The sequence below is a fragment of the Carcharhinus amblyrhynchos genome, chromosome 10 (genome assembly GCF_965287045.1).
Source record: "Carcharhinus amblyrhynchos chromosome 10, sCarAmb.v2.hapA, whole genome shotgun sequence".
Lineage (NCBI taxonomy): Eukaryota > Metazoa > Chordata > Chondrichthyes > Carcharhiniformes > Carcharhinidae > Carcharhinus > Carcharhinus amblyrhynchos.
Window position 1 is genome coordinate 53411127 of NC_137333.1, and position 22985 is coordinate 53434111.

Sequence of the window (22985 nt, forward strand, 5' to 3'; positions counted from 1 at the left end):
ATGATTAAATTGCAACTTCTCCCTGAAGTGGACCAATAAGCCATTCAGTTCAAGGGCAGTTGAAGGTCTTGCCATTCCGTTAAAGAATAAATGAAAAACATGCTCTAGTTAACTCCCCCTGTGCAAACATTTTGCACCTTTTTTGTGATGTCCTTTACCCTGGGACAAGGAAATAACACTCTATCCAAGATTCATGGTGATGGTTACAGAAATATCTGCCTGTTCTACAAACTAAAGATCTCCTACAATCATTGCATTTCTCTTTTTTTTGTTCCCTCTAGTGCAGTCCCATACACATTGATTGATGCCATATTATGGACTGCATCCCTTCAAGGTTTCATCACTTCTAGCAGTCCAGTTCCCGTGAGAGTAGTAAACACCCCAAAGACTCCAACATCTTCTCCATCTCTTCCTACTCTTCCAGGTGGTCACTGATCTACTATCCTGATCTCTATCTGTGGGATGGGTTCCCTAATGCTCTGCAGTGATTCCAGTTGTCTTTCAAGCTCAGTTTAAGCAGCTAGAGACACCTCATACACACATGGTTCCTAAAGAAATTGCATGCAACAGGTCTCAGCTAGCCATCCAAAATCTAAAAACATTATTCCCTTTAATCGAATCTAGTCAGTACCTTGTTCAACTATTAATTTTAATTAAAGCCTCTAGACTTCAGTTATCACTGTCTCCCACTCCCCCTCAGACTGTTCCTTGTTTGTTTTTTAAATACCAGAACAGCACCTCTTCCCTCAAGTTCCCCAAGTTTTGTACTCTAGGAGCAGTAGTCTGGATTCTATTCAATTATGTTAATAATATGCCCATGAGGAAGGTAGGATCGCGATTTTCAATATGAAAGTGGCGAGACCATCTCTTTGGCTCCCTATCCCGTTCGAAATAAAGAACACATGACTGGCAGCATGTTAGACATATTGTTAGACATAGCTTAACATAAGTCTGGGTTGTAATGAAGAGCTTGCACAGTCACACTGTTCCACTCTACAGCACACTCTGGTAGGTTCTGGCTCACGTGACTACCTTTTCTAAACTTTGATTATTAGTTATGGCCTTAGTTATGGTCTCTGATATAAACTTAGGGGGAATTTTCCCTGATGTAGAAAAAAGGAATACACAGGAATGGAACCTCCCTCCACACACCCAGACATGGATCACCACCAGACATATTACTACTTCATGACACCGACCACCCCTCTCTCCTGACGCACACACACACACATGCACAGAATCCCTGGTACTTCTTTCACAGAACCCCCTTTTCGGCACGGTTCCCTCCGGATACTGGCCAGGAATGACACCTGGGGGCTGAACTCATGAACTCACCACTGCTGGGTTGTGTTTGTCAGGTGCATGTCTGGGGGACCTGTCCTGATTCCTGTCAGCATGTAGGCTCACCAGTGTGACAGACAGTCCAATGTGGAGGTCAATAAGGTGGAAATGTCAGATCTGCATTGTAAATTCAATGTAAATGGGAAAGTCGGGATTCCCGTTACATCATTGGCAGGGGAGGGGAACAATCGAGCCGGTGTAAAAGCTGTCTTGGATCTCCTGCTCATCTCTATGCCCCTTCTGTCCCCATGCCCTGCAAACTGGGTAGCAAATCTCCCCATATTGTTCAATCCTTTGCTTCCAAATTACAGCCGTATATTCATTTTAATCTTTGAAAATATGTTAGTCAATATTTTAGTCTTTACGAGACTTATTGTTAAAACTTTTGTTTCAAAGTTCTGTGTTGTTCATTTATTTCTAACTGAACTCAAAGTTATAAGAGCTGTTGACAAATTATACCTGCTGTTTGAACGACACTTAGCATGCATTGTCACTGCTGTGTGGGTGCAAAACACTTCTACGTAGTTATTAAATAAACGCATTCTAAATCTGCTGATAGGGCCTGAAGTAGGGGACAGCAGTTCTACTGCAATTCAGGATCTGATTTACGGCCTGGGTTTTCGTGTTGTTCAAGGTCAAAACGATTTTATACTGACAGTTAACGTATAGTCTGATTGTATCCTAAGAATTTAGTCACCTAACAATGACTCAAAACTATTTAAGGGGTGGCACGGTGCTGCAATGGTTAGCACTGCTACCTCTCAACGCCAGTGACCCGGGTTCGATTCCTGGCTCAGGTCACTGTCTGTGTGGAGTTTGCATGTTCTCCTCATGTCTGCATGAGTGTCCTCCGAGTGTTCCGGTTTCCGCCCACAGTCCAAAAGACATGCTGGTTAGGTGGATTGGCCATGCTAAATTGCCCCTTAGTGTCAGGGGGACTAGCTAAGGTGAACAATAAATTAAATTGATCGGCTGCACATTTATTAAGGGTAGCATGATGGCACAGTGGTTAGCACTGCTGCCTCACAGTGTCAGTGACCCGGGTTCAATTCCTGACTAGGATCACTATCTGTGCAGAGTCTGCATGTTCTTCCCGTGTCTGTGTCAGTTTCCTTCGGATGCTCCAGTTTCCTCCTACAGTCCAAAGATGTGCGGATTAGGTTGACTGGCCATGCCGAAATTGCCTCTTAGTGTCGGGGGTTCTAGCTAGGGTAAATGGCTGGGGTTATAGGGATAGGGCCTGGTTGAAATTGTGGTCAGTGCAAACTCATTGGGCCGAATAACCTCCTCCTGCACTGTAGACATTCTATGATTCTGATTCTATTTGAAATTTAAATAAAGGCAATAATTTCTGGAAGTGCTGAGCTTGCAGGTTTTGTAGCATATTTGGAGAATGGAACAGAGTTAACAGACTGGATTTTATGGGCTGCTTGTAAGCAGGAAGGCAGGCAGGTAGACTTGTAAAATAGAGTACAGTGCCATCAGTGGAGTTCCCGTTGCCAGCCCACGATTTTACAAGCAACCAGGGTTGTTGTCAGGTGGGCTACCTGCCTAGAGCCATAAGGGCTTCATCCTGCTGCTCCACAATTTTAATGGGCGGCAAGTGATTCATAGTTTCGCAGTTTCAGATTGTAATGTCTGCCCCCTTTTGTTTCCTTCTCTTGCAAGTTTTAGTTTTTCTCTTTTTGCTTTCAGTCAACAGAACACTTGCTGTTTTGTTTCTTTCTCCTTTCTTGCTCAATTGTCATTTCCTTTGGTGTTTCATAACTATTTGAACATTTAGGAGGCAATTTTACATTTTTTGTAAGAGCTGGGTGGACTTGAAACTGGGAGAGTTTCAGATCCGTCTTTTGGGTGTTTTCAAGCTTCCCCCATGTGCATGCTGCTTGCTGCAGAAGCCTGTGAGTGGGGCTTAACACGCTCAAAACTGCAGAGGGAGGTAGTGCATACATGCAGGCTGCTGATGCAGCACATGTGTATTAGCAGTAGCAGGGGTCTGACAGAAAAGAGAGAACTGTTGGGCCCTTGCTCATACAGGCAGCTGTAAGCAGCTCCCCGCCACTTTCCCGCAATCGCAGGGGCCCATGGCTCAAAATACAGCCCCCGTCGACCCCCTGCCATCTAGAACAACTGGGGACCCGCCGCCCTCCCCCCAATAATCCCTGCAGAGTTTCAGCGAGCCCCCTCTGTCTCCCTCGCCCCATCGATCCCTGCATTTGATCATTTAGGGGGCAATTTTTACCTTTTTTGTCCATGCCACCCCTTTGTTTTTAACCACTAAGCTAGTTCCAGTTGCCCACATTTGGCCCTTCTCGATAAGGCAAGACTCCTGCTACTTAACTCTGGAACAAAAATCTGGCCCATTAGCTCTGTTTCTCACTCCATAGATGTTGCCTCACCTACTAAGTTCTTCTAGCCTTTTCTGTCTTGATTACAGATTTCCAGCAACTGCAATATTTTGGTCTTATTTAAATTTTGCTGTCATTTGCAGGCTTATTCCAGTAATAAGTTATAAAAAATACTGCTTTCCTTTTATTGTTAAATCTGAGCAGTGCAGTTTAATTTCCCATTGAAAATATTCATAAATCTGCAATGATGCAAATGGAGTTAATAATAGAGGACATTAAATGGCAGCTGAATGACAGCAGGCACTGAGCTATGCTAGCAGCAACAGCAGCATGCAAGCTCTTGTATTATTTTTTCTGTTTAGTCTCAATGAAGTGCATGAAGGGGAGTCCTTTCATAGTTCAGGGGCAAGGAAACATTACCTTTCAATTATTAACAGCAGTGTTGTTGAAATTTGGCTCCATTAATATGTGTGCATTTTAAACTATTGTAAATTCCAAGAAAAGAAATCAGAGTATCTATTACAGCATATTTGATATTAAAATGTGGAAATATTTAAATAAATGATCAACTAATGTGGTTATTCTGTAACCAATATTATGAAGTTTGTCAGTAATAGCATTTTTAACATGTTTATCAGCAGCATACATTTTCAATTAGTTTAGGAACTCCTTGCAGCGCTTGCTATTTTACAGGCAGACAGGCTGCAATTGCTAATCACTGCACACTTACAGACTATGTGGTTCAGTGACCGATTTGATAGCTTCATGATTGCGCCCATCATTCTAATAAGATCTGGTAGTAAGACTGTAATTGGAAATCAAATCCCATATCATTTTGAAATGTATTTTCCTGAGGAAGGAGAATATAAGATGTAGGAATGGAAATAGGCCAGTCAGCCCATCAAATCTGCTCCATCATTCAATGAGATATGACTGATCTGATATAATCCTCAATTCTACTTTCCCATTTTATCCCAATAACCCACGATTTCTTTTCTGGTTAAAATCTGTCTATTGCAGGCTTGAATATACTTAATGACCCAGTCTCTACAGCCCTCTGTGGTAATGAATTCCACAGATTCACTACCAGCTGAGAGAAGAAATTCTTCCTTTGCATAAATGGATGACCCCTTATTCTGAGATTATGCCCTCTGGTTCTAGATTTTCCCACAACCTCTTAGCATCTACCCTGTTGAACCCCTGAGAATCCTAAATGTCCAAATAGAGCCACTCTTCTAAACTCCAATGAGTACAGGCCTAACATATTTAACCTCTCCTCATAAGAAAATCCCTCCATACCCAGGATTACCAAACAGAATTTTCACTGGACTGCCTCCAATGCCAATATATCTTTTCTTTGACAAGCAAATCAAAACTGTTCACCGTAATCCAGGTGCGGTCTAACTAATGCCTTGCATTGTTTTAGCAAGGCTTCCCTATTTTTATACTCCATTTGAAATAAAGGCCCACATTCCATTTGCCTTCCCAATTACCTGTTGAACTTGCATGCTAAGTTTTTGGGATTTATGCACGAGGATCCCCAAATCCCATTGTACTACAGTTTTCTGCAGTCTTTCTCCATTTAAATAATCTCATCATATAACATGTGAACTAAAAATATTATATATTGTTCCTTTCTAAATTAAAGAATGAGTATACTTTACTCTAAATTTTTGAGATTGGTCCAAACCTTCCCAGCTTCGGATTGTTGGAGTAAGTTGGGAAATGCCAGGGAAATTTAACTTCCCAGGGATTGAGTGGTGCTGCTCCTGACTGTCAACAAATGCCCCTGACCCTGAAATGAGGATGGTCGTCACATTGTGGAGATGCCGGCATTGGACCGGGGTAAAACAGAAAGAAATCCCATAACACCAGTTTAAAGTCCAAACAGGTTTATTTGTAGCAAAAGCTGCAAGCTTTCAGGACAGGCTATCCCGAAAGCTTGTGGTGTTTGCTACAAATAAACCTATTTGGACTTCAAACTGGTGTTGTGGGATTTCTTCCTGAGATGAGGGCCAGGGACTTGGGCCAGATGTGTGGAAATATCATATTTTTGGGTAGATGCTTGTTGTGCTGCCACTTTAAGAGTCGACTCATGTGTTTAGTTTATGACATCATCAGCAGGTTCACTGGCTTTTATTCAGCCCAGGCCTTTGTACAGTTAGCAACTTCTCAATAAACCTGCTTTTATTGACTGCAAGTTCTACTGGAGTTTACTGGAGTTCTATGAGGATGTGTCTAGGGCGGTGGATAGAGGAGAGCCGGTGGATGTGGTCTTTCTTGATTTTCAGAAGGCGTTTGACAAGGTACCTCACAAGAGGTTATTGCAGAAGGTCAGGGGACATGGAGTTGGGGGTAGGGTGTTAGCGTGGATAGAGGATTGGTTGTCAAATAGGAGGCAGAGAGTGGGGGTCAATGGGTGCTATTCGGATTAGCGGTTGGTGACTAGTGGAGTGCCCCAGGGGTCGGTGCTGGGGCCTCAGCTATTTACTATTTATATAGATGATCTGGAGGAGGGAACCAAGTGTATGGTGTCGAAATTTGCTGATGACACCAAGATTGGTGGAACGGCAAATTGTGCGGAGGGTGTGGAGAGTCTGCAGAAGGATCTAGATAGGCTGGGCGAATGGGCCAGGAACAGGCAAATGGAATTTAATGTTGGCAAGTGCGAGGTGGTCCACTTTGGTAGGAATAATGGTAGGAAGGATTATTACTTACGTGGCGAAAAACTGCAGCAGGCGACGGTGCAGAGGGACCTCGGGGTCCTTGTGCATGAGTCGCAGAAACCCAGCTTGCAGGTGCAGCAGGTGGTCAGGAAGGCAAATGGGATGCTGGCCTTCATAGCGAGGGGGATTGAATATAAAAGTAGGGAGGTCTTGCTGCAGCTGTATAGGGCATTGGTGAGGCCGCAGCTGGAGTACCGTGTGCAGTTTTGGGCGCCGTACTTACGCAAGGATATTTTGGCCTTGGAGGGAGTGCAGAGGAGGTTTACTAGGCTGATGCCGGAGTTGAGGGGGTTGAGCTATGAGGAGAGGCTGAATAAACTAGGCTTGTACTCGTTAGAGTTTAGAAGAATGAGGGGAGATCTCATTGAGACGTATAAGATGATGAATGGGATGGATAGGATAGAGGTGGAGAGGCTCTTCCCGCTCAGAAAGGACAGTAGGACTAGGGGGCACAGCCTCAAGACAAAGGGGGGGCTGTTTAGAACGGAGTTGAGGGAGAACTTCTTCACTCAAAGGGTGGTGAATCTCTGGAATTCTCTGCCCGTCGAAGTGGTGGAGGCTACCTCGCTAAATATTTTTAAGATGCGGGTTGATGGGTTTTTGATAAGAGAGGGGATTAAGGGTTATGGGGAGAGGGCGGGAATGTGGAACTGAGCCACGACAGATCAGCCATGATCTTATTGAATGGTGGGGCAGGCTCCAAGGGCTAGATGGCCTACTCCTGCTCCTATTTCTTATGTTCTTATGTTCAACCCCCCCATGTGCTGCAACTCCACTTTGTTTAATCCTCAGAAGTGCAACATATACAACAGGGCCTTACCTGGATACATAGACAAGAAACATTGCACAGTGTAATAATGGACTAACTTAGTGAATGGCTTACATAACTCAATACCACAACCGGCCCTCCCCAATCACTCCTCACACCACCCCCAAGCAGCCGACTATACCCTTCATGACTCAACCAATCCCTGACCACCTAACTACTCCCCCAACTGACTATGCCCCTGACCAACAATCACACAACAACCCATTCAACCAACTAACACCCTTGTCCTGACCTGACCGACCTCCCAACTTAACTACCACCTGACTGCTCCCCAATCACATGGCAATTCTTGACTTGATTATACCCCTGATCCAATTACCCCTGACCTAGTTACCCACTCACTCACCCCACCCACATCACCACCTAACTGTCTCACTCAAACACTCACATCCCTACTCATCCATTCACTAACTCACACACTTACTGAACATACAATTCAGGAGCAAGAGTAGGCCACTTGGCTCCCTTGAACCTGCTCCATCATTCAATAAATTCATGGCTGATCTGTTTGTAACTTCAAATCTACATTCTGACATACTCCAATAATCTTTTGCCACCTTGCTTATCAAGAATTTATCGACCTCTGCCTTAAAAATATTGAAAGATTCTTCTTCCGTGGTAGAAGGAAGAGTCTTTGAAGAAGAAGGTTCTCTTGATTTCTTTGGCAGTCTGTCGTAAGATCTGGAGAGAAAACCAACGTGTTCTCTGGAGAGAAACACACAGGTTTTCTTGCCAAAACAACACTGCCATTTTTTGTTAAGATTTAGCCCATCATTTTTTGCCACAGATGCAAGTCAGTATTTGCTTCTTGCCAATGTTGAATTTAGGTCCCTCTCAGAACTGATTTTTACAGCTCTATATTCTTTTTTACCTGCCAAATTAATCCCATTCTCTATGTCTTCCCGCATTTTAAAAAATATTTTTGAGTGATTATCGAGCACCATTTTAAATGCTGTGTAATTGATTTTGAGTTATGTTTAATGTTTATTTATTATTATTGTCACTAGTCGGCTTACATTAACACTGCAATGAAGCTACTGTGAAAATCCCCTAGTTGCCACATCCCGGTGCTTGTTTGGGCACACTGAGGGAGAACTTAGCATGGCCAACGCACCTAACCAGCGTGTCTTTGGGACTGTAGGAGGAAACCAGAGCACCTGGCTGAAAACCATGTAGACATGGGGAAAACGTGCAAACATCACACTGACAGTAACCCAAGCTGGGAATCGAATGCGAGTCCCTGGTGCTGAGGCAGCAGTGCTAACCTCTGTGCCACCATGTCATTTAATCGCCAATTGCGGTGAATTACTGAGTAAATATTTTATTCTTGCTCTTTTTATGTATCTAGTGCTTATTTTGAATGGGTCTCTTGGGTAGGCCTTGATTTGTCTACCAGATCCCTTAATTAGATTAGTGGCCTGCCATCTATTACCCACTATTCTTTGTTATTCAATGAAAGCATTCTTCCACCATCAACGCACCTTACCCGAAACAACGATTACCACTACTGTAAAGATATTGGGGTGGAATTTTATCTGTCAAAGTGGGTAGGTTCAGGTGAGTTCAATGGGGTAAAGCCTGAAAAATGTCAGCAATGAGCTCTAATAATTTCTTCCCATCCATCAATAGGTAAGTCTGAATGTTCATCAACCGGATGGAATTTCACTCCTTCAAGGTGCAGATCATTTACAGCCCATAGATACTTTTTAGGTGTGTATCTGCAAGATTACCTGAAAGCTGCCATGATTCCTAGAACCTGCACCTGTCAAGTCTACTGCAGTACCTCCAACAAATTGAGTGGGTAGCTTCTTATAGAACATAATAAGAACATAAGAAATAGGAGCAGGAGTAGGCCATCTCGCCCTTCGAGCCTGCCCCGCCATTCAATAAGATCATGGCTGATCTGTCGCTGCTCAGTTCCACTTTCCCGCCCTCTCCCCATAACCCTTAATCCCCTCTCTTATCAAAAACCCATCAACCCACGTCTTAAAAATATTTAGTGAGGCAGCCTCCACCACTTCAACGGGCAGAGAATTCCAGAGATTCACCACCCTTTGAGTGAAGAAGTTCCTCCTCAACTCCGTTCTAAACCGCCCCCCTTTTATCTTGAGGCTGTGCCCCCTAGTCCTACTGTCTTTTTTGAGCGGGAAGAGTCTCTCCACCTCTGTCCTATCCATCCCATTCATCATCTTATAAGTCTCAATGAGATCTCCCCTCATTCTTCTAAACTCTAACGAGTACAAGCCCAGTTTATTCAGCCTCTCCTCATAGCTCAACCCCCTCAACTCCGGTATCAGCCTAGTAAACCTCCTCTGCACTCCCTCCAAGGCCAAAATATCTTTGCGCAGGTGCGGTGCCCAAAACTGCACACGGTACTCCAGCTGCGGCCTCACCAATGCCCTATACAGCTGCAGCAAGACCTCCCTACTTTTATATTCAATCCCCCTCGCTATGAAGGCCAGCATCCCATTAGCCTTCCTGACCACCTGTTGCACCTGCAAGCTGGGTTTTTGCGACTCATGCACAAGGACTCTAAGGCCCTGACTGATGGTACTTGTTAGCAGCCATGCCAACAATGCCATGGAAAGGTACATAAGATCAACCATGATCTTATAAAATGGTGAAAAAGGCTTGGGTGGCTGAATGGCCGACTCCTGCTCCTTGTTCGTACAACAGGAGCCACTTGACGACAGAGCAGTTTTTGAGCTTCCCACTGCTTGTTAAAAATGAAACTCAGATACCTTGACAGATCTCAGGGTGCCTTTCAATGTACACCTGTAAATGTGTTGAGAATGGTGATTGCCTGCTGTGCCTTGCGGCATGTGGTGCTGCAGGGAGGAGTGGAGCACCAAAATCAGCAAGTTACATATTGCTTGGCATTCTGCACCTCTGAGGAGCAGGGAAAAGAAAGAAAGAGAGAGACTGCATTTGTATAGTGCTTTCATGACCAGTGGACCTCTCAAAGCACTTCATTGTCAATAAAGTACTATTATTGCCAATACTGGTAACTATTGCAATGCCGGAACTATAGCAGCTAGTTTGCAGCCAGCAATAAGTAATAATGGCCAGATCATCTTTTTTTGTGATGTTGATTGAGGGATAATATTGCCCAGGCCACAGGGAATAGCTATTCATGCTCTTCTTTGAAAATAGTGCCGTGGGATCTTTTACATCTACTTGAGCAGGCAGATGGGGCCTTGCTTAAATGTCTCATGAAAAGACTGTATCTAACTCTGACAGCACGTGTTGCCTCAATACCACACTGGACTATCAGCCTTTATTTTTGTGCTCCACCCCTGCAGTGGGAATAGATCACTGAACTTTGTGATTCAGAGATGAGTATGCTACCAACTGAGGCATGCCTGATAAACACAGCTGAGCTGGAGGAAGAAACATGTTGTGGCTGGGATGGCTCCAGAAATACATCCAAAGAAACCTGTGATGGCTGCATAGAAACAAAATTCAAATAATGTACAATAGTGAAGTCACATGAAATTTTAATCCTGTATGTTCTGGACCTCCCATACTGCAGCACGGATCATTCCCATTGTCATAAATAGTTTCATGGTAGGCAGATAGTCTGCATCTGCCCCATTTTACATGTGCCAGTGGAAAATTGGAATGCAGCTAGAGGGAATGCATACAGATAAATAAAAAAAATCCCTGTTTACTATTTAACAAAGAAAACAGTATTGACTTCAGTTAAATTAAATATTAATTTTAACTTAAATTTTATATTAGGGTGGGGTTCATGCTCTGGCATAAAGATCCTGGGGGGAGGGGTCTTGACTGGCTTTTCCCACGCTGTTTAATGATTGTTAATTAGTTTGTGGGATCTTTTGACCCTTTTGGGGCCACACAGTGCAATGAAGCCTCGATCAAGGTAAGTCTGGGATCACGCTGGAACCAAGCAGGAACTCCATGACCAAATGGCTGGGGGGAACTGTAGTGGATAAGGCATGCGGAAGGGAAACATGGGGATGGGAACACCTGTTCTGGTGGGTGGGAGGGGGGCTCCAATAGGTAGAGGGAGCCTGAAAGGGAGCTACCCTCCTCCACCCTTGTTTGGCCATGAGTCTTCCAGGTTTCACATGGTATACTAGATACTAGCCTTCATCCACCACAGCTAAAACCCCAGCCCCTAAAATAATTCAATTAACCAGTGGGCATAAGGGCCTTCTTACACCCTTCCTCCTACCCATTGCTCAGAAAATTGTGGTGGAATGGATGAGAGCAGCCGCAGACAATTTTACAGCCTCTCCACCTATTATCCCTATGGCAGATGATGCCAGGTGGAGGGGCTTAACCCTCAAGTCCACTTAATTTTCTTTGTTCAAATTTAACATGCTAGTTTTGGACTTAGTGAAATCTTACTCAACCTCAAAATAAAATGCTATCATATCAAAATCACTTTTACCTGGACATTCCTCTAATATAAGGTTATTAATTAACCTCATCATGTTGTACTATACTAAATCCAAAATAACATTTTACTTCATTGGTTCCTTGACAGAGTGATTTAGAAAACTATTTTGTTTGTGTTTGTCTCCACACTACAAATACAAATTTGGTTTGTCTGGTTTATATGAAGATTAAAGTCCACTTTAATTGCTATATTAGTTTTGGTACACAAATGTTTATTTTTCTGAGACTGCCTGATAATACAATGGTTGGAGACCATTAAAATAATTGTATTCTCCCCCTTGTTGTTTCTTGACTCCACCTAAACTTTGATTTTCAGAGCTAAGATCCTTTCTCTCTGTATTCTTATGCTGTCCATTATTATCAGGACAAGCTGTCCTCCTTTTCCATTTTGCTGACCTCATCTAAAAATATCCTGGAATGGTAAATTTCTAACTTTAGCTGCACTGCAATCATGACTCTGAAATGGCTATTAGATCAAAGCCTTTAATTTCTTTCAACTCTTAATTCATCTATTTTGTTGCAAATGATTCATGCTTTCAATTATAGGGCTGGATTTTCAATCAGGGATCCAGAATTAGAAATGGGCCTTGTTCCAGGTTCTGACCTTGAATGGCATGTTTTAGACAGACCTTCTAGGATTTTCAAGTGCAGCCAATTAAAGGCCAGTGAATGTGCTTGCCATCCCCTCATGAACAGAGTGTGGGTGAACTCCCAACAATAACATGCCAATGGGAGGTACTCAGCACCACTGAAGATGGGGAGAGAGCCGGAGCAGAACCTGTAAATCTTCCTTATTGTTTAAAAACATCACAGCTACCTGGCCATAGTATTGGAGCGATAACTCCTCCAGCCAGTGGGCACTGCTGTGGATTGGCAGCCATTGCCCTGAACCTCCAGCTCTTTACCTCCCGCCTTGAACTCAGCAAAGGAACAGACCTTAATGGATTATATATTTATCAATAATTCACCTTAATTGGCTGCCCATTAGGAAATGGCGGGCAGCTGATCTGTTCCCCAGCCATCCTCATTGAAAATGGTTTGGGGATCGGAATCATGATGTGGGTATGCCGGCGTTGGACTGGCGTAAACACAGTAAAAAGTCTGACAACACCAGGTTTTAATCCAACCGATTTATTTGATAGTAAACGCACAAGCTTTCGGGGTTAGTCCCTTCGTCAGGTCAACTCTCCATTCACCTGACGAAGGGACTAACCCAGAAAGCTTGTGCGTTTACTATCAAATAAATCGGTTGGATTAAAACCTGGTGTTGTCAGACTTTTTACTGTGATTGGAATCATAGCAGTGAACCAGCACAGGGGCCAGCTGGACCAAATTGTGTGTATGTTTGCTTCTGACTCAGACCCTACGTTAATTTAAAAATCCTGGTCACAGTGTATGTGGTTTTATTTTCTCTATTCTCCCTACTTTTGCCCTCGCAACTACTGTCCCTGTTTAAGTTTTCTCTGTTTTTCTGACTTACTCTGCAAATTTTTAATATGAGCATTGCTGATGAGGTAATCATTTGTTGCCTATCCCTAATTACCCTGGAGAATGTAATGGTGAGCCACCTTCTTGAACCACTACACATCCATCTGGTATCTAAACACCCACTGTTAGAAAGAGAGTTCCTTGTTTCTGACCCAGTGACAGTGAAGGAACAATACCAGCATTCCAAGTCAGGATAGTGCATGCCTTGGAGAGAACAATGAAGGATTCCCTTGCATCTGTGCCTTGGCCTTCTAGATGATAAAGGTCGTGGGTTTTGATTGTCCCGTTGTAGGGCATAGCATGTTGCTACTGTAGATCTTGGAGCTGGTATGCAATTCTGCCACTGTGCACTGCTGCTGGATAAGATGCCAATCAAATGGGCTGCTTTGTTTTGGATGGTGCCGAGCTTCTGATATGTTGTTGGAGCTGCACTTATTCAGGTAAGTGAAGAATATTCTATTGTACTCCTGACTTGTGTCTTGTAGGCCGTGGACTGGCTTTGCAGATTCAGAAAGTGAGTTACTTGTCACAGAATTCCCCGCCTCTAACCTGCCCTTGTAGTCATAGTATTTTTATGGCTGATCCTGTTGGAGTTCTGGTCAATGGTATTCCCCATGATGTTGATGGTGGGAGACTAAGTATTCAAGAACATTGTGCAAAACTGCTCAACTATATATGAAGTTGAAATATGAGTACTGCTGCCAAAAAGTACACACAAAGGTATATATGTGTATGTGTAAGACAGTACTTGGGAAGATTGTGCACTTTAAAATATAAAACTATATCATGTTGTTTGACCTCAATTTCTCAATGCTTTGGATGATTTAAATGCAAACCAGATTTTTTTGTGAAACGTGTCTGTTTTCATTTTAAATTGACTACTAATATAGTTTTCTTCATTCTTAACATTTAGGTCAATGGAACAGAAATAGAATATGAATTTGAAGAAATCACATTGGAAAGGGTGAGTTAAAATAGTCACCGCTACACTTGCCTCTCCTCTGCATATTTCAGAATATAGTTTAACATCCATTGTTAGCTGAGTATTTTTGCAATTCAATTAGTTCAATTATGTCTTTGAATAGATGCAATTAATCTTTTTATATCTGAATGACATGCACGGCTTTCAAAACATACATCTCTCCTTTCACAAAACCTTTGCAATAATGAATTTTTATGCATTTTGATTAATTATCCTTAGAGCAGGAGTGAAAGAATGGATGAAACTTTGCAACAGTTTCAATTCATGCATTTCTTTTGACAAATTAATATTGTAATGTGGTCATATTTATTTGTATTTACTAAATTTCTCCAAATGTTAAGTAGCTAGTGAATAATAACACTTCCTACATTAAACATCAACATATTGAAGTAAAGCTGAATGAGGTTTTGAAAATTCATTTGTGGGACATGGGCATTGCTGGCTGGCCCGCATTTAGTGCCCAACCCTAGTCATCCTTGAACTTAGTGGCTTGCTCAGCCATTTCAGAGGGCAATTGAGAGTCAACCACATTGCTGTGGCTCTGGAGTCACATGTAGGCCAGACCAGGTAAGGATGGCAGATATCCTCCCTAAAGGACATTAGTGAACCAAATAGGTTTTTATGACAATTAACAATGTTTTCACGATCGTCAGTGGATCTTAATCCCAGATTTTAAAAATTGAATTCAAGTTCCGCCACCTGCCATGATGGGATTCGAATTTGGGTCCCCAAAATATTAGCTGAACTTCTGGATTAATAGTCTAGCGATAATACCGCAAAGCCATCACCTCTTTGATCTACTCTCTTTCTATTCTGTCTGCTGTTGTGCTATATCAATTACCTGGCAAACTAAAAAAGGAAGAACATTCATGGGGCTGTGTAAAATCAAAGTAATTATTCATTTATTAACATGCAAAAATTCCTGTTGTATCTAGTGTTGGGAAATGAACCAGAACAGATAAAAAAAATTGGGAAATTTGTAAACAATAAAGATCAAATCAAAACAAGACTTAAGATGAAGATTGAAAAAGACATTGGACAAATTTTGGAAGGATGAAATTGGAACCTGGGAAGATAAACTGGAAAAAGAATTACAAAATGAGGGGATGGAATGGGGAATAAAGCTCAGGAAAAATATGTTTTGCTAAAAAGCATGAACAAATTATCCAGTAATGAAACGCCGTGGCGGGGGGGATCTTAGCAAAAAAAAAGTGTCGAATGAGTATGAAAATAGGAGAGTTTCAGATCTGTTTTTTGAGGGAGTTTAAAAATGCAATCTTCAGCCACTTTGTGCGAAAAAAATGCACAATTTGTTTCCCAACAGGAGGGAACAGGGCCTAACCTTGCCAGAAGGCCGGCTGTCTACACCAGAGAGCATAATTGTGCATGTGCAGATTTCTGTTGCACAGAACAGAGATAGATCTGTCAGGCAACCCCTGGATGTATTGCACCCCAACCCATGATCGCTGGCCTCTCTGACCGATCACCCCATTCCCACCCTGAACGATTGGCTGGTCAGTCACCATTGCAGAGTGCGCAGCCCTCCCACCAGCCGCCGCCACCTCACCCCACCCCAACCCAAGCAAGCTGATCTAGTTGTTGAGTGCACAGCTCCCCCTTCCTATACGCTTCATTCCTTCAGACCCTGACTTCAATAGCCTCTGGTCCTGCTGGCGAGGTCAGCATGTCAAATCCCCATTGATGACAATCATGCATGATCCTCTCCAGTGAGGACCTTCAATGGTGAGGCTGCTAAGGCAAGTGAGCTCAGACGATTGCATCCTGGGCTAACAAGTAATATTTAAATGTTATTTAAAATAGATCTAAATATTTAAATCAGCCTCATGAATCTCACTGAATATTCAGGGACAGTAAAATCGCGAGAGGCAAGAAATTGCACGAAGCTGATTTTGTGCCTCTCGTGATTTTACTGGTGCACCCCATCCATCAAACAGCAAGACTGGGGAGGTAAGATCACGCTCCACAGATGAAGAAAGAAAACGGGTAAAATGTAAATAAACAATAAAGGAGAGTGCGACAAAAGGGGTTATGAAAAAGGTCACGGGAATTCAGCCTCTGATCTTTGGTTGAGTGTTCTCCAAGGCAGCCTTCATGACACAAGACAGCGCAGAGTCGCTGAGCAGACACTGATAGCCAAGTTCTGCACACATGACGACGGTCTCAACTGGGATCATGTTCAATGTAATACCAAGAGCACAGGATTTTGAATGATTGCTGCTTGCAGGTACCACCAGCTGTGCTTACTGAAGAGGGAGAAATGTGCCTGTACATCCAATCCCCTATGGACAAACGCATCAGTAGGGGACCTAAAATCATAACTTATTAGCAGAAGGTAAAGTAAGGTTGCACCTCTTGAAACACATTTGCATTTCAAAGTGTGGGAAATTGTGTGCATTGTTGTTGGAAATGTCCTGAGAGTCACGCAGGAAGTGAATATGATTTGAAAAATAGTGAAAAATGGCACAGCATAAAAGAGTGTGAACTCCAAGGTTTTCTGATGCTGCATTTGGTGGGGAAGGGACAAAGAGGAAACATATCCTCTATCCTGGAGGTTCTTCAGACACAGCGTCAAAAGGTAGTGGGAGCAGATAGATGTGGAATGTAACACCAACAGAACCTGGGTGCAGTGCTGCAAGAAGTTAATGACAGATTAATGAATGCATTTTCAAATGCTGTATTCTACCATCTACACTTCAGACACTGTGCAAAGCATATCACTCAGCTACTTAAAATCCCAATCAATCGAGATTCATACCTAACACTTACAGCCACATTTCACCTTCACTGCTGTGAGTCTCAGCCCACATTTTGCAGCTTGCACAAAGTGCCAGCTATTCAACCGTAGCACTTCACAAAACACATTGCGCCATGTCAATATCAGGTGCTAACTGGAGAGGGACAGATGTGTCTACATATCCTAACACCCATGAAGAAGACTGTGCTGGCCATTATTGGAATGCCCATTGCTGAGGCCTTGGCTGTAAATAGGGCTGAAGCCATTAAAGATGCCAGTAACTGCATGCTTAATCCTCTTTCTCAGGTTCTACTTCTTCTTCATCTACACGCTCTTCTGTCTTATAAGTTGCAGATCTTATAAACACACATCCGTTAATTTTCACCACCTTTTGGGGTTCAATTATTTCTGAAAGTCAAGAGGCCCAACTTGGTCAGGAAGTGGAGGAGCATTATGAGTAGAGTAATGATGAAGTACAGCCACCAGCTTAGAAACTGACACTTTGCATATATTAGAGGACAGATTAGAGGCAGGATCCATACGTAGTGAGACACCAGAGTGTACTGTAGCCAAGGCAGGTGACAGGAGCATTGCAGGTGCCAGTTTACTGGATCGCAGGGATTCCACTGCAGAGGACTTAGATAAGCAGTTTGATGGGGCAGTCTACAGAAGAATGCTGATATCTGTACATAACAAAATACTTGTAAATAGACTTGGAAACCTGCCAGAAGAATAGAGTAGCCCAACATACTTAGCACTTTCATAGCTTGAGGCCATCCTTTCCAGTGGAAGTAGTCACCAATTCCAAGTGCAGCACAAGTAATTTCCACTAAAATCTGAATGCAAAAATGGAAGCTCAGCTGTTGTTATTCAAGATCAAAAGAGCTCATGATCATCATGGCTGTGGCTTTGTATGCAAAGAGGTTTGCAGAGTGGTGCAGCAGTCCAGCAATATGTCCTCTAAAAGCTCCTCAATATTGTTGAGGCACTGTCAAGGGGAAATGGCATTGGCTCCTTGGAGCACAAACCTGCTTTTTCTCTTCCTGATTTTGCCACTATGCTAGCGCTCAGACTGCTGTCGTCCATGTCTAGATGGTGCGATCCACAGCTGCACTTTCTGGACTAGAACTGCTCAAGTTCATTCTCCAAGCCCATCTGCAGCCTCTTTCACTGAAGGTCAGCAGTGTTTCACCATCCGTGCTACAACCACTGGGTGAAACACTGCATGGGACAAGTAAAAATACAAGAAAGGCAGGCACTAAATGAATGCGCAGGAGTGATTAGTTGACTTCTGTATGCAACGTAGTATAACTTCATACAAAATTTTGATTTGGAACGTTTATTTTATGTTGGCTTTTATCTATGCCCTTACCAACTAACACCATGATTTACTGAGGATTGGTAAACTGTGAAAAAGTAGCAGGGGGCAATCTTACCGGATAAATTCTAAGTGCCAAACGCATGTGAAAACTGGAGAAATTTGCACCTCTTTTTGGACAATTTAAAAATCTGACTGCATTGTGGCAAAAAAACTTGACAAACTTGAAGTTCACCAGCAGCGGGAGTGAATGGGCCCTAAATCACCCAAAAGTCAACTGATAGCAGCAAAGTGTGCCATTGTGCATGTTTCTATGCCCGAAGTGCAGCTGAGATCTGTCACGCCTCTGCTGCTAACAGCCAGCCAACCTCTGTGGCTCAGCATCCCCACACCCCCGCTACTGCAGGAGGGCCCATGGCTGATTGCGAACCCCACACCTGGAGTGACCACCACCCCTCCCCCCACCAACTGCCTTTGCAGAGTGGCAGTGGTTCCCCCATCCCATCATGGATTGCTGTTGCAGAGTGGCAGTGGTCCCCCTCCCTCCCCCCCCGGCAGTTCCCCCACCAAATGGCCTGCCCCTCAGGCCCCACCCTCAGCCCTCCTCCCCTTGGCACTGCCCAGTGCCCGGTGAGCATTTCCAGGCTTCCTGGTGTGCAGTTCCAGGGTACCAAGTTGGCAGTGCCCAAGGGGCACCCCGTTGCCTCCAATCTCCGGGGGGCGGGACCTCAATAGCCTCCGGTTCTACCAGCAAGGCCATCACATCTAGTCCCCATTGACGGGGGACCATACATAATCCTCGCTGGAAAGAACCTTTTCTGACAAGGCCAAGTGATCCTGGATGATTCCGTCCTGCTCTCGCTAATTATGTTTAAATTTGAATTTACATTGATTTAAATAATTTATTCAGCTTTGTACTGGATATCCACTGCGAATAAGATCGCAAAAGGTAAAAAATTGAGAGACAATCCAATTTTTGAGTTTTCTCCCGATCTTACTGTCTTGTCCAGCCCATCGGCTAGAGGGGCGAGAAGGTAGGATCGCAGCCATGGTGTTGCAGTTATTGGTATCACTCTTGTCTCTTCAAGGATGCCCTGGTTACATCGTGTAACACCTATGGCTGAGCCTGACATTGAAGCAGTCTGCTTTTGCATGTGCTCTCTTATGGGAATTGCTCGTGACTGCCATTCTCTGGGTTGAGATAACTATGAGGGCTCCCCACCTACGGTTAAAACGTACATCTATGCAGGGGCAGTCTCAGTTTTGGGCCTAGGAAATTAAACATGTTTCTTAGTCCCAGAATGTTTCCGAATTTTTTTTTATTTTTCTCACTTATTTCAAATGGGCTTCAGGTAAATCAATTGACTTAAAAGGTGTTAAAGGTAATGGGGCAATTCTCCCATCCCGCTGCCCTAATCTTTTAGTGCAGCGGGCTTGGAGAATTGCGCAAGGGGATGATTTTCCAGGTTACTGCAAGCGTTCGTGCCCCGCTAAGCATCTCCCAAAATGGATTTCTGATGCGGTCTGCTCTATCATTTAAATGCCCTTAACGGGCCCAGGTCTACATTCTACGGGTCCGCTAGCCTCTCTCATCCCGTCAGAGTGTTTGACTCCAGTGGGCTTTAGAGTAGCTCCCCACTTTCAGGGAGCTAGCGGCCTGACCCTGCTGGAGTGAAGGGAGGGCAATCGGGGCCCCCTAGGGAGTCAGAGATGTGGGAGTGGTGACCCCCGGGCATGGGCACTGGCAATGCCAGCCTGTGCTCCCAGCACTGTGCAAGGGGCAAAGTGCCCATGCCCAGAGGGCAGGGGCTGATGGGTAGCAAGGCCTAGGGAGCAACCGGTGGGGTGGGGGGGTCACATTACCATTCGATATTGGGATTGATGGGGGGCAGGAGGGACATCAGCGATTGGTGGGGGGAGGGGTGACCCAGGTGAAGGGGGCCCAGAATGGTCGGGGGGGGGCCACAATCGGGATGGGGGTGGGGGGGAGCAGCCTTGTGGGGGTTGCAAGGCTGGCTAGCGAATGAGAGGCTAACTGTTTGGGCCCACTGCACACGCGCAAACATCCATTGGCTTCAGCCTCCTGAGTGGGAGTAGGCCCCCCTCATCAAATGATATTCATGTTGATGGCCTCTGCATTGCATTTTAGCGTGAACTCCCACTGAAAAAAAATCATGAATTACTCCAGTTTTCCCACAAATCCAACACTTAGAATTTTTTAGGAGAATTCTGCCCAACACGTTATTCACTATATGACAGTGGAGAAATTTTACTGTATGTTTTGCTGTTTGCTAATATAGTTCCCATCATTTACACAACCCTTAAATAGACACTTGCCTATACTAGACAAATGATACTTATTATTTGTCACCAGCAAATGCATTCATTACGTTATTTCCTAAAAGCTTTGTGATGTTGTTTGGTAGATAGTCACAGACCAACAGACTATGAGAGAGATTTTGTAATAAATTGGTCTTGCAGATTTCACATGTTCATTTTGGAGCATGTCACCTTCGTATTAATAGATTTTAACCTCTGAGTTTTTGTCAACAAAAGTAATTACATTCTACCATTTCCTTGTCTGACAGGGTAACTCTGGCCTGGGGTTCAGTATAGCTGGAGGCACTGATAATCCTCATATTGGAGATGACCCTGGAATATTTATCACTAAAATTATCCCTGGTGGAGCAGCAGCTGAAGATGGACGGCTCAGGTAAACTATTTGAATGAGTGTGTTTTAATACATGTAATTGTTTTTGACCAAACCAATATAGAACAACATGTAGTTTGCAGGTAAAAACAGAAAATGCTGGAATTGCACAGCAGGTCCATCGGCTTTTCAGCCAGGGCAAGGCCACTGCTTCAGCCTAAAGTTACAATTGTAGGTACAATGGCTCCTTGCTGTTAACCATTTCATACAGACAACCTCTTATTTACACTGGGAGTAATTGTGAGCCCGTCCTCTGTCCTTGGGAAAGGCAGTACATTTTGAAATGGTACTCTCTATTCAAGTATCCAAGTCATATCCAATTTTCTGCTGAGCCCCTGACTGATGTTGTGTTCCTAAGTCTGGTTGTCCCAGAGCTGCTGGAACTGCAAAGGCAGAGACCCAAGCATCAGGAAGGGATAACAACATCTCTTCTTGGAGTGGAGGAGTCCTATGATGTTCTCTCAGAGGAGATGGTGCCGTCACTCCAATGCAGAGAGGCCAGTACTGTGAGTGTGGCTTCCATAGTGGAGACATTGGTGCAGGATGTGCACTTCATGGAGGTCCGCTCCGTGGCTGAGGGCATGAGCTCCATGGTTCAGGGCTTTAGGAATCCGTAAGTGTCAGTGCCAGAGGACAGCAGGACTTCTGGATCTCACTCCAGCTCCCCTTTATCCCATGGGAGAGCCCAGGGGTTCCCGGGCTCCCGAGGGAGGAGGATTGGTAGGAGTACAGCCTAGGTCTCCCACCTAGGAGACCCTGGGGGTGTCCAGCACACCTGACACCCTCCTTCCTGTGAGCACAACACCTCCAGTCCCGCACACCGAGGAGGATGTCACCTCAAGCGTCAGAATGTGGAAGACAGCAGGTCGCCTCAATCTCAGCTGTAGATCCTGGGGACACACCTTGATAGAAACATAGAAACTAGAAGCAGGGAGTAGACTATTCAGTTCTTCAAGCCTGTTCTGCCATTCATTTTGATCATGGCTAAGTCATCGAATTCAATATCCTGATTTCCCCCCTTCTCCCCCTATATCCCTTGATTCCTTTAGACCTTAGTACTATATCTAATTTTTTTTTGAAATCAGACAACATTTTGGCCTCAGCTACATTCTGTGGCAGTGAATTCCACACACTCACCAACCTCTGGGTGAAGAAATTTCTCCTCACCTCAGTTCTAAAAGATTTATCCCTTATTCTCAAAATATGACCCCTGGTTCTGGACTCCTTCTCCATTGGGAACATGCTTTCTGAATCTACCCTGTCTAACCCTGTTAGAATTTTATAAGTTTCTATGAGATCCCTCTCACTCTTCTAAACTCCAGTGAATAGAATCCTAACTGACTTAGTATCTCCTCATATGACAGCCCTGCTATCCCAGGAACCAACCTGGTAAACCTTAGATGTGCTCCCTGTATAACAGGGACATCCTTTGTCAGATAAGGACACCAATACTCCTAGTATGGCCTCACCAACGCCCTATACTATTGCAGCAAAACATCTCTATCCCTATACTCACGTCCTCTCACTATGAAGGTCAATGTATAATTTTGCCTTTTTCACCCTCTGTACCTGTGCGCTTACCTTCAGTAACCGATGCACAAGGACACCAAAGTCTCACTGAGTATCCACCAATCCTCTCAACTCCGGGATCAACCTAGTGAATCTCCTCTGCACCCCCTCCAGTGGCAGTATATCCTTTCTCAAGTAAGGAGACCAAAACCGTACACAGTACCCCAGGTGTGGCCTACTCCTGGCCGTCTCCAAAATGAGATGCTATAATGGCATCCTTACCTCTTTGGCCCTTGTGGGCCTTGGTCATTTACTGAAATTCTTCCTGCATCTCTGCTTATTGACCCTTGCTGCTCTCCTTGACCTCTTCCTCATCTGAGGACATGTGGTGATCCCCCATCTTCTCCTGGTCCAGCTGGTCTCCTCACAGCAGCACCAAGTTGTGGGGAGAACTGCACACCACAATGATATGGGACATCCACTGCAGGCTGTTTTGGAGGGCTCCATCTGACCGGTCCAGGCACTGAAACCATATCCTCAGCAGTTCAATAACC

At 44.1% G+C, this 22985-nt stretch overlaps 1 protein-coding gene across 9 annotated transcripts in view; it reads left to right on the forward strand.

Moving 5' to 3' along the window:
* Positions 1–22985, forward strand: part of dlg2 (discs, large homolog 2 (Drosophila)) — a 941559-nt gene that overhangs the window by 419149 nt on the left and 499425 nt on the right. For all 9 annotated transcript variants that reach the window (XM_080197062.1, XM_080197064.1, XM_080197065.1 and 6 more), the window contains 2 exons: positions 14071–14121; positions 20801–20925. In XM_080197062.1, coding sequence (XP_080053188.1) covers positions 14071–14121; positions 20801–20925 — 176 coding nt within the window. The remainder of the gene's footprint in view (positions 1–14070; positions 14122–20800; positions 20926–22985) is intronic.